The sequence below is a fragment of the Apteryx mantelli genome, chromosome 3, assembly GCF_036417845.1.
Source record: "Apteryx mantelli isolate bAptMan1 chromosome 3, bAptMan1.hap1, whole genome shotgun sequence".
In the NCBI taxonomy this organism is placed as follows: domain Eukaryota; kingdom Metazoa; phylum Chordata; class Aves; order Apterygiformes; family Apterygidae; genus Apteryx; species Apteryx mantelli.
In genome coordinates this window covers 104,233,352-104,245,217 of record NC_089980.1, presented here as the reverse complement: position 1 = coordinate 104,245,217, position 11,866 = coordinate 104,233,352, and the positions used below count along the sequence as shown (strand labels likewise).

General features: G+C 38.0%; 1 protein-coding gene across 3 annotated transcripts in view; it reads right to left on the bottom strand.

Moving 5' to 3' along the window:
• Positions 1 to 1,984: 1,984 nt before the first annotated feature.
• COL12A1 (collagen type XII alpha 1 chain) overlaps positions 1,985 to 11,866 on the bottom strand; it is a 111,154-nt gene continuing 101,272 nt past the window's right edge. Inside the window, exons 61-66 of one of the 3 annotated variants that reach the window (XM_067294102.1) lie at positions 9,702 to 9,737; positions 9,531 to 9,597; positions 7,700 to 7,888; positions 6,687 to 6,755; positions 5,456 to 5,626; positions 1,985 to 3,092 (exon numbers count right to left, since the gene is read on the bottom strand). In XM_067294102.1, coding sequence (XP_067150203.1) covers positions 2,911 to 3,092; positions 5,456 to 5,626; positions 6,687 to 6,755; positions 7,700 to 7,888; positions 9,531 to 9,597; positions 9,702 to 9,737 — 714 coding nt within the window. In that variant the 3' untranslated portion in view covers positions 1,985 to 2,910. The other 2 variants (XM_067294103.1, XM_067294104.1) reach the window with 2 other exon arrangements.

Genomic DNA, 11,866 nt, shown 5'->3' with positions numbered 1-11,866 from the left:
TAGGATATTGTCCTGATTCATACTTCTACTTAAAATTCTGTACCTTCAGGAAGGACAGATCCTAGATCTGATATCCATCCTATAGATCTGTAAGCAGAATTTTGTCATTAAAAATGCACTGGCTACCAATAGGCTGAGCTTTGTTGAATGTTTAAATATTTCAGGTCCTCTGATAATCAAATAACGGCACCTCTATTAAGACTTACATCAGTAAAGAATGTTAAGATTACAAGGTGCAGTTGGCAGGCATTGGGTATATTTTGCAAAGAATTAGAAAAATTATTTAAACTATATGTGCTTTAAATAAGGTATTCTCTCTGTAAAACTTTCTGTTTGGAAGACAGAAAGGAATCCTTTTATGAAGATATGGGCATCTGGTTTACCTTGTCCTAGGGAGACACTTAATGCCAGAAACAGACAGATGGGGGATCAGTGCAAGATGTCTTTATTTTTAAATACAGGTCAGAGAAACATTTTAATCATGCCTCCAAATTCCTACCAGCCATTTTCTGCCAGACACATGCATTTCTTTATTGCATACCAAGTTGCAGGACATATTTTTGATGCATAACTCTCTGCAACTAGAAGAAAACATAAAGAAACAATGCCTTTTGATTTTCCTTTAAATGTTCCTCTGTTCAGCCCAGAATTATTCTCTTACAGTCTAAAAGACATATGGGTGCAATAACTAGCACTCTTTGAAATGCCATTTGTTTGGCTTTCATTTCACTGGTAACCAGTTAGACAAACTGTGATGTTATATAATCTCCACTTGTGGACATTAAAATTCACCATATAGTCTCCAGTGCAGAGAAAGGAGCATGCAGTGGTCAGGAAGCCAGCCTGCACATCCAGCTTCGCTTCTGTGACAGATGTCTTGTATGATCTTGAGAAATGCCGTGGCAGCTTCTGCACTGACTTCAGAAGGGTTTGCTCCAGGTCCTATGGTAACAGCCACTTCTGTTTCAAAGACAGGCCTCTGAGACACCATGGTTAGGAAGGGTCATGGGAATCACCACCAGTCCACTCCTCCTCATTTGGCAAGTGATTCTTCTGGTCCATTGATGCTCTTCCACTCCTGTTGTTTTCCAGTTTACCCTTGTTGCCCTCTCTGGATATAGCTACACTACAGGTATTAGTGTGATCAAAGCTTGGGCACATACAGATAAGCTACTATGCAGGTAGCCAGCTCATGTAGAATTAGCAGGATGGTACCCCTGAAGAAGCTCAGCAAACACCAGACACCCAAGTACTTTACTCAAGCAAGCCACTTTCCAGTACTGAACTCAGTACTGTCATGGCCACAGTGGTGCCCAGAGACAGGCCAAGAGGCAGTGGGCAAACTGAAACACAGGAAGGTCTGTCTGAACATAAGGGAAAACTTCTTTACTCTGAGGGTGACTGAGCACTGAAACAGGTTGCCCAGAGAGGTTGTGGAGTCTCCCTCCTTGGAGATATTCAAAAGCCATCTAGATACGATCCTGGGCAACGTGCTCTAGGTGACCCTGCTTGAGCAGGGGGGTTGGACTTAGATGATCTGCAGAGGTGCCTTTCAACCTCAACCAATCCGTGAGGAGGAATTAGAAGTTTGCATGGCTTTTGCTACATGATGTAGTCTGAATAGTTCCTGAAGTGAAAAAAGTCTCTCCTGCTGCTACAGCCATCCACCAGAAACCCAACAAAAGACAGCAACTGGAGCTCAGAGCCTCTCTGATTTTCTTCGCCAAACACCTTGCAGACTGAATGTTGTCAGGAGTCATATCCATATCTCAGAAAGTGGAAATCTCTTCTGCTTTCATCCACCCACATCTAGACACCACAGCCCAAATACCTATTTTAACACTATTCCCATCCTAGATGATTTTGATATTTGACATTTCTGAAAGACTGAATAAAGAAAACTAATAGTATACACACACATCATGATGAGCACTTTAGAGATAGGAAGCCTCATAGTACCTTTCAAGAAATGAACAGACACACATAAATTTTCAGTAGTTTTATTGAAAAATGCCTCTTTCATTTCAGAAATAAATAATATAAGGCAGTGAAATTCACAATTTGCAGTTACAATATAAAAGCAGCAATTCTATATCCATTGTCTTGCAAACAATTTCCAACTGCTTTTGATAACTAAGAAACATTGTATTCTGAAAAAAAAAAATCCATACTAAATATACAACACAAACATGCAATTCCATCTCTGCAGGATTGACTGCAATTTGGCATAAATGTTAATGTGTCTAAAAACAAGGAGATTTAAGGCATTATTAAACTGTATCCAGTTGATACAATGATTTCAGCTACTTCGCTTAAGGTTTGTGGTTGTAAAAGGAGATGTATAAGAGCAGTATATGCTCTGCAAAGTGTAACTAAGAATAGAAGAAAAATGACAATGATACTGGAAGGAGAGGGATTTTTTTGTTTCTTTCTTACTTAACTAGATAATGCAGACCTGTGATCTGACTGAACTGCCAACATGCATTTGAAAAAGAACAAAAATGTAGAGCTAAAGCAAACAGTCCTTAAAAACTTGCAGTAGCTCTGTGGTTATTTTTGTTTTGTTTTTTTTGTTTTCTTTTTTGTTTTTTGTTTGGGGTTTTTTTACATTATTTTAATGAAAATGCAGCACTGGGATAACTGAATGCACATACTAACTTGTAGGCAGCCACTCTAAGCAGAAGTATTTTACAAGCATTTCCAGAGCAGTATGAAATCCCTAGTTACATACATTGCTATTCCCACATAAGCAAGATACTCCTACAAAACAGGGGTGCAAGTCTGATTCGAAAAAAACAGAAAGCTATATTGCAAAAGAAATGATGCACTCTCCCCACATGTATCTGCATATGTAAGTATAGCAAAAACAAAAACCACCAACCAAAAAAACCAAAACAAGATACAGATCTTTTATTGTTTTGTTTTTGCATTTCTTGACAGCGATCTTTTCCAGCGCATGTGTTCAGGGTATTCTGGTGAATGCATTTCAACTCCATAGTCCTCATACTCGTCCTCTCTCCTTTCTGACTCCATAGGTACTATGAAGGGTTCACCTTCAGGCTGATAGGGTCCACTTTCAGGCACGTATGATTCTGGTTGAAAATAGTTGTCCGATTGAACATTATAATTATCACATATCTTTGATTCCACAAATACAATGAAAGTTAGCTTGTCTACATAATGTTAGTCCAATCTTATTTCCACATAATAAATATATAAATTAATAATTCACTGGGTTCTTTTTCAGTTTTGTTCATGAATGGTTTCTGGCAGTAAAATAATAAAAAGGTAAAAAGTCATTTTGAATGGCTTTGTATTTATAATATACAAAACATTGCAGAATGAATCTTAATGTATGCAAGGGACTGACTTGTGAAAAAAAAAACAAATAAAAATATTATTTTACAGCTACTTCAGTAAATCCAAATACTGGACTTTATCTTAGACTATGTAATTAATAGAGCACAAGGAGCAGGTAAAATGAACAGGTGGGTTTGGCATTTACTAATTTTCTCTGAGAATGGGAAAATAAGTGTACATGTAACTATCACCAGCGGCAATATACAGTACATATCACTTTCTGGTGCTGTTCCTCGTAACAAACCGAGTTACAGCTGGTGCTTCAGGAACACCAAAAACTACAGCAAAACAGAAAGAAAAAATAATTATAAAACTTTTGTATTTATATCTGCAGTTACAGAATCCAACAAGATTACATATACAAAAAAGGCACATGCCCCAGATCGGATATGTTGGTAACAAGCAACAGACAGGTAGATTTCATAAGTTGTCAAAGATGTTATTTTGGCATGTAGCAAGCAGCAGCAGGCTTTTATGCAGAAGCATCACGTAGAGTTGTTAACAGATTTTAGTGGATACAATCCCATACAAATCATTTACAAGCCACAATTAGTTTACTATTTACATAAGTCATTTCTCGTTTACCAGGTTAAATCTGTCTCTTCTAATGGCATTACCTTTGCTGGTTAGTAGTTTTACAAGCCTCCTTCATCACTGAGGCTTTTGAAGATTTGGGTCTTTTTTTTTTTTAAGAAAGACTGTCTACTTTATTACTGAAATGCAACAGGCTTAATGAATTGACATCACTGTCCTTTATCTCATTCACGAGTCATGTTAGTAAAAGAATCTCCCCATTCTATGAGGCCAGCATGGTTCAAAAACCATATCCGTGGTGAAATATCCATACGGACTCATTTTCTAATAAGCACGTGCGCAAACATCTCAGAAACAGGATTCTCATGTATTCAAACTGTAAGCAGCACTGGTGACTTAGAAAATGTGTTAGCCGAAACCTGAAACAGGTCAAAGATGATGTTAGTCCTTTAAAAGTCAAACTGATTTGCAAAAACATACTTTCATCCAAATAAATACATAACAGTTAAGTCATAGGCATATATTTATATATGTATACATAGCTGCTTACTAGAAAGGAGATCACTGCTGAATCACAGATACAATTTTCTTTCTTTTTCATTTAAATCAGAATTTTGCATGAGATCTGCATAAACACCTGGCTCTTTAACCAGCAGCACTGAGTCTGCACTTGTGTACATATATATATATATTTTTGTTGTTGTTGTTGTTGTTCTTTTCATGGGTACATGCACAATACTCTAACAGGAAACCATATCCAATAGTAGTATCACATACACTAATTTTGAGATGTTGCAATGCATACATATTAATTTGTTAACAATACTGTGGTCCTGCAGGATCCCCATGTAAAATACATTAATGCCTTCTCATTCACAAATTGGTGGCCGCTGTCACCCTTTACACTGATTCCAAAAGGAGCCCAGTTCTGAGCTACTTCACAGAGTGGAAGGCTGATATGACCCAGGGCTAATCAGACTCCAGGCAGTTTAACTCGGTAGAAATTGTAGGACAGTGGTGTTTTTCAGTTGTCTGCACTGTATCATGGAACGGATTTCCTTTGTGGAAAATTTTGATTTCAGGTAACAATTTTATATAAATAATCCTGACATTGCTCAAAAAGAGAGACACAGAAATTGCCAACCACAGCATTCTTTTTATTTTTCAAGAGAAACATGGAGAATTCAACCTTGTTCTGAAGACGATTGGAAAGGGTGGGGAGGGGGGAAAAAAAGAAGAAGAAAACAGTCACTTAAATCCTATGAGCAACGTTATCAACTACTAACCTTCTACATTAAAAAAAAAAAAAAGACTGAAACATTTCGTTACTACTTCCTATTTAAGTTGAACCATATATCACAAGTAAATCTGTATTAAAATCTAAGTGGCTGCTCATACACCTGCAGGTTACAGTGAGGCAGGCCTGCTGCTTGCAACCATTTCGTCCTGATTCAGTATGCCCAGGCAAGCAGGACTGTCTCACGTAAAGCAATTCAACACGAACTGCCACATCTGTGAAGACTACTTAGGGCAAAGAGCGGTTAAGTTGTTGATAACATACCTGGGAATCCTTGGCCATTGTAAGGGATGCTAGCACACTGGGACGAATCACAATATCCTGGTGGCCCTGGGGGACCTCGGATACCCGCATTTCCAGGACGACCTGGCGGCCCTGGGGGTCCTCGTGATCCTGTGGAGCCTGGTGGGCCAGTTCTAGATTCTCCTTGTGGACCTAATTTTGGAATTGAAAGGTGGGGAAGTTGTTTTCTTTAAGAAGCAGCTTGATAAAATAGCTAACATTACTGCCGTCTAGACTGCACAGTCTAGTCTACGTCTTTGGTGAGAAAACACTTGCACTTTGTTGCTATATGGGGGTCAACGGAAAGAAAAATAAAAGAAAACCAGAAATATGACTCATCATTAGTTGCTTCCCTGTGTGTGGCTTATTTAAGGATTTATTCACAGAAATTGATTTAGTAAGGTCTGAGCCAAGTTAGAAACATCAATGAATTCTGTGGTTTATTTCCACTCAGTGTAAGATACGAAGATCTCAAGGGAAACTATTAGATTAGACAAGCACACTGGATTTCAATTAAAATATAGGAGTACATTAATTCTGCTACTCTGAAGCTCTGGGGTAGATGAGGTAATGTTTTTTTTGGAACAGGTTGTATTATGGTTAGCAGAAATATAAAGCTTCAAGTAACTGGAGCTACAATTTGCTGCAAACATCTTATGTATCCTGTAATGAAAAATCATGTTTAGCCTTGTAAACTAAAAGCAGAAACAAATGATGCAGCTGATTTCTGCCAAGGCATTATTGAACAAAACAGCATGACACAAACTGCAAAAGCAATGGTCAAGTCATCAGACTACCATCTGGTAACTCTGTATCAGGGAATATTTCATAGTTCTGGGACAAAGTGTAATCACAGATATAATTAAAAAATTGAATTGGGTATTCCAAAAGTATCATCTGCTTAAACTTGTGAAAACATCCATTAAATATTTGGCCAATGTATTTTCATGAAATTAATTTTCACACAAGCAAACATGTCAGATAAGTAAATTACAAGATAAAGATAAGTATCTATTAGCCACATCCAAAAATCTTTCTAAATTGCCCATTGTTGCAGAGGTTTCCATTATATTCTAATACATGTCAAAAACATGAAGTGCACAGAGTAATGTATTTTCATTTGCCATAAACAATCTAGTTCCCTATGAAAAAATGGTGCCCTTTTCTTCCACTTTTCTGTAATCTGATTTTAATTAAAACAAGACATATTTACCAGGTGGCCCCGGCAAACCTCGTGGGCCTTGAGATCCAGTCCCTCTTTCACCTTTCTCTCCAGGAATTCCTAGAGAATTAAAAAAAATAGTGAAAACCAAAGGAAGGAAATGGCATCAATAAATATTTCTTCATGCTCTCTCATTGATATTAATATTTAGTTCCAATTATTTAACAGATTAGGGCTGGTCAAACCTTATTTTATACAGATGCCTAAATGTATATTTGAGGAAGTACTTAATTTGGATATAAATAACCTAAAAACAAAGTAGGAAGCAGAAATAATTTAGTGTGAATAAGCTTTCTCAAAACACAGAAAAAGCTTTGAGACAGTTAAACCACCGCAGAACCTTATTACATTAAACAACAAACAGGAAGGTAATTTCAAGCTTGCATACTTAAAGTCTGTGCTACAGAGTAGCTGGAATAAGCAGGCACCACATAATAGTTCAGTACAGCTACTTCACGTCATTGCAGTAATCCAGCGTAGCCACAGAATAAATTTACCAACTGGTCAAACCCGGTGTAGAGTCACTTCCCTTTCTCAGAAGAATGCAAAGGGCCAAAGACGGAGTCCTAGTTCTTTTGACTCTTGCTTTTTATTCTTGGTAATGATGCACTTTCTCTCTTAATCAGGTGTCTATTCTGCAAAGAGTTATGTTACTCCAGACAGCTTTTCAAGATGTAGCTGTCTAGAGCCAGAAGAGCTCTGAGAACTTTCTCTTTCCTGGGATATCCTGAGGATGCCTCACACTTCGCTGAGATAGCAGCCAAAACTTTACGCTATCCTGGGTTTCATGAAACATGAGCAAGAGAGAGACAGAGGAAAGCACTATAGACACAAACTGATGTAACTGATCTTTCCTCCAGTACATCAGTGTTCTCCAAGCAATCCAGCAGACCTAGTAGGTATGTGCTTCCTAGTCTGACACAGTAAAGGGATCACACTGCTCCCCTGGCAGCCTCTGAGCTATGTCCACAGGGAAATATATAGCTGCTCTAGGCGTTACTCACCTCTTTCACCAGGTGGTCCTTGGACACCAGGAGGTCCTGGGAACCCTGGTCTTCCTCCAGGTCCAGGTTCTCCTCTTGTCCCAGCAGCTCCTGGGGGACCAGGTGGTCCTGGTGGCCCTGGCTGGTTACGGTTTGAGTAATAATCATTTGGTATTTGATTCAGCATCTGATTGAATCGGCTCATTTGGCCTTGAAAAGAAAAGAAAATGCTTCAGTAAAAACATATGAAAAACTTTTATTGGAGTGGGAAGGAATAAAGATGTATCCCTTTTCATTTAGTCCTCTCCTTGTTCTGTCCAAATAATTAGCGGTGAATCAGTACAGATGAATTAGGGTGAATTAAGATGAATGTCTAATAAGAAGGCTGAAAATAAATGGAAAAAGGGTAAAGGGGAATTCTGGAAGCAGACAACATTATCAAAAAATTAACATTAAAGCAGTTAAAGTCAGAAAATAAGTACTTGTTTACAACATTCTTGCTCTCAAAGCTCTAGTTAAAGGTTGTCTCTCACTCTGAGGAACAGAAAGGACTTGTTACACTTCAAACAGTGAAGAGGACCACATTTCTGTGTACTCTTGGAGCTCAGAAGTTACAAGGAATACAGGATAAATTAGTCCTGTGTAGTGCAGCCAGCACACAGTCTATGAACTATGCAGGATGCATATAGGCTTGTGCTGGCATTCTGTACATAGGTGAATTTCATTTCCACAGCAAGGTGTCTTTGATAGAGAGCAACAGCATTGTGTAGCTTGGCAGAAAAGAGCCCTTAATTGTGGAGGGTGGGGAGCACATCTAGCCCTTCCTGATCAGTGCAATGTGCAAATCATAGCCTAAACTCTGAAGAGATGAGCTGAATATGAAAAAAATACATGGTTGATCAAAAAAGAGAAGCCAAGTGACCTCAGATAACGTATCCCTATTCGTAAGCCAGTACACATTCATGATTGCGCTTTTCTTCCTGTGTGCTGGCTAATGAATTAGGCATGCTTTAAAACCAGCCACTGCAGATATTCTAAAGGACATACTGTCCTCCCCACCTGCGCACACTCACTCAGTGGTCCAAAAGGTATTTCTGTTTACCACAAAAAAACAAAGAATCAAGATCTAACCAGCACTTGCCCTTACTACAGAGATAGTATTATTTTTTCGGAACAATTTATGGGCACATTTGGCTCTGTCTTCCTTGGCAGGACTGCTGATAACAAAAGCACTGCCTCAGGGACAGAAAGAGCCTCTGCAGAGAAAATTTTCATGGGATCCAGAGCTGCACTCTGTAACTACCCCCTGTGTGGCAGCAGAGGATTGAAATTTAATTTGGAGTCCTTATCTAAAGTAATTTCATTTTCATTTGCATACCACAGCTGATTCTGTGCACACTGTTTACCCAAAGATCATCTGTCATTTCTCATTAGTAAAGCATCTGCAGCGCGCATCCTTTTTCTTGCGGATTCCCTCCTCCTGAAGATAAGACATAATTAATGAGAAAATATATCCTAATTTGATGACACAAATAAGGTGAGCTTAGACCAGACGGACAACATGAAAATCACCTGTCTTGCAGTGGGTATTGGACTCATCTGAATATTTCCAAAGTTCACAGCTAGCCATGGCCATTCATGGTCAAGCTAGCAATTTGGATCTGGCAATGATCTCGCGCTGGATTCTTTTCCCCATTAAGTCAGTGGCACTGGACAACTACAACATCACTCAAGGGCTTGTTATGCTTTGTGGCTGATATCCTTCATCTTAAATTTAAACTGTTCCTTTCTCTTTTAACAAGCACACTAGTAAATTAGGGGTATGAAGCACAAAGAAAGCAAGACTGTTTACCATTTATCAACTGTTCACAGACTTGTCTTGCAACTGCTCGCATCATGTTCTGAGAAGCAATGTCTCCCTAAATAATCAAAACAAATGTTTTATTAGCAAGTGTCTGTGCTTTTAAAGAGACAGTATTTTATTAAAAAGATATGAGAGAAACTGATTTTAAAGCAGACTTACTCTGTCACCTTTTTCTCCCTTCATTCCAGGTGAACCCTAAAATAAATATATTCCCACTATTAGTTCATTTATCAAAATATACAGCAGCATATTTGCTCAGGAACACAGACACAGAGGGATCAAAGCAGAAATAGTGCTATGGGGATAAAGAAACACACACACACAGAAAATACTCTAAATCTTATACTTCAGAGCTGTTGCTTAGCAGAATTACATACAAATGGATGAAGAACTCTACCAGGTACCTAAGGCACCTTCTAGACAGAGCTTTCTCTACTGGAAATTAGGTAAAACAGACATTTAAGCATAATATACAGATGCAAAATTGTGCCACAGATCTTTTTTTCCTTTGTTTAACAAAAAAAGTGCTTTACAGATCACTTAATAAATTAAATTACGTCCATTAATGGTTGGGAACTCTTCACTAAATAATGCATAGTTTTCGGCCCGAAAAGTGCATTCATCAGAAAAATGCATCTCCAGGTTGGAACAGACTCTCAGGACAAAAAGGCCTAAATATTCTAGGGGTCAGGACAGTCCTGGAATATAGGAGATGCAGGCTTTAGTCTTTGTGCTGCCCAGTTCACAGCACAGGGAGACACTTGCTTTTGACACCAAAAGTAAAGTTTTTCACCATTCTTCACCACACTAAACAGTCAGTCCCTCTCTGGTCTAATTAATATTTAACTTTTCGGACAGGTCAGAAAAGCTGGAGCTAGACTGATCTGACAGCCCAATGGTCAGAGCATTTACATGAGACGCAAGACCCTACTCCAAATCAGGCAAAACAGTGACTTCCACCAGGCTTCCCACCTGCCAAAAGTTTAGTATTGGAACATCACATCATTAATTATTTTGGGTGTCCCAAATATTTTCTAATGCAAACTTTTAAAAATATTTTTACAGAATTTTCATGAGGACAAGGTAAACATTACCATTTTATGCCAGCTTTTGAAATTTGTAAACTTGTTTTCCTGACACACTCTAGTTATCCAGGCTAGACCAGATTATTTTCCTGCAAAGTCTATCATTTTTAGATAACACATTCACTGTGATAGCCATACTGATCAAATTTAATCAAATAAGAAATATTCCTCTGATTTTGCTTAATCGTTCTGTACTTTCCTAGATCAGTTACATGCCTGTTTTTCTCCAAACTTTCTGGAGTAAGCTTATATTCTCAACAATGTAATTTTAAATTCATCAACAGCGAGCAACATCATTTAAGAGCAACATCTCTTACTTATCACTCTCATTGGCTGATTCTTGTTATTACCTATCTGTCTAAAGGATATACAAAATGATCAAAATAAAATGTAGAAGATTCTATGAAACACTAAAGAAAAGATTGCCACATAATTCTGAATAAATGACATTCTTGTTTTTATCATGTTCCTCATTCTTCATTCTTGTCTTATATTAAGTGTTTTTCAGCAATGCTCTGACAGAACTGCTTATTTTGTGGAAATTCGGTAACAAAACAACTGAAGGATTCTGTTATTCTACCCTACATATAGGTCTGAGACCTGCAATTTTAGAAAGCTTTTCGACTCCTTCAAGAGGACAGAGATCTTCCTTGAATTTTACATTTCAGAGGCTAAAGAAAGTGCCAGAAGAGACTGGACATGCAGCCATTTTTTGTGCATGATCAAACACACTGGCAGATGGTGAAGAAAGGGATCTCAAGAGCAAACTCAAATTAGGGCCAAAGAAGCTGAGATATTTTGACACTGGGAGCACACTAGAAATTTGACGGCTGTATTTCTAGCATCACACTTCTGTAAATGGTGAAGCTTCTGTGTTTTACAGCATCTTTTGTGTGAATTATATGTGACTTTAATTTTAAGCCTTAGCCCAACTCATCATTAAAGAAGATAAGCTAGGAAGAAAAGTAGATGTATAGCAAGGGTAGCTGTCTCCTTGAACCCACAAGAAAGAAACAGGCTGTGCTAAGGAAAAAAGTGCTATGCACAGATGCCACGTAAGACAGAGAAAGATGCTTTTAAGTTCTTATTCTCTTTATAATGACAGCTTCCCTGCTAATTCTCAAACATTTCTAGTCTTACAGTAGTCTCATATTAACCTCAGTTTGAGCTGTTTTATAATTATTAACATTTGTCAAAAGCTAACTTTTGTGTAACAGCATTTTCAATTTGCCTTTGAAT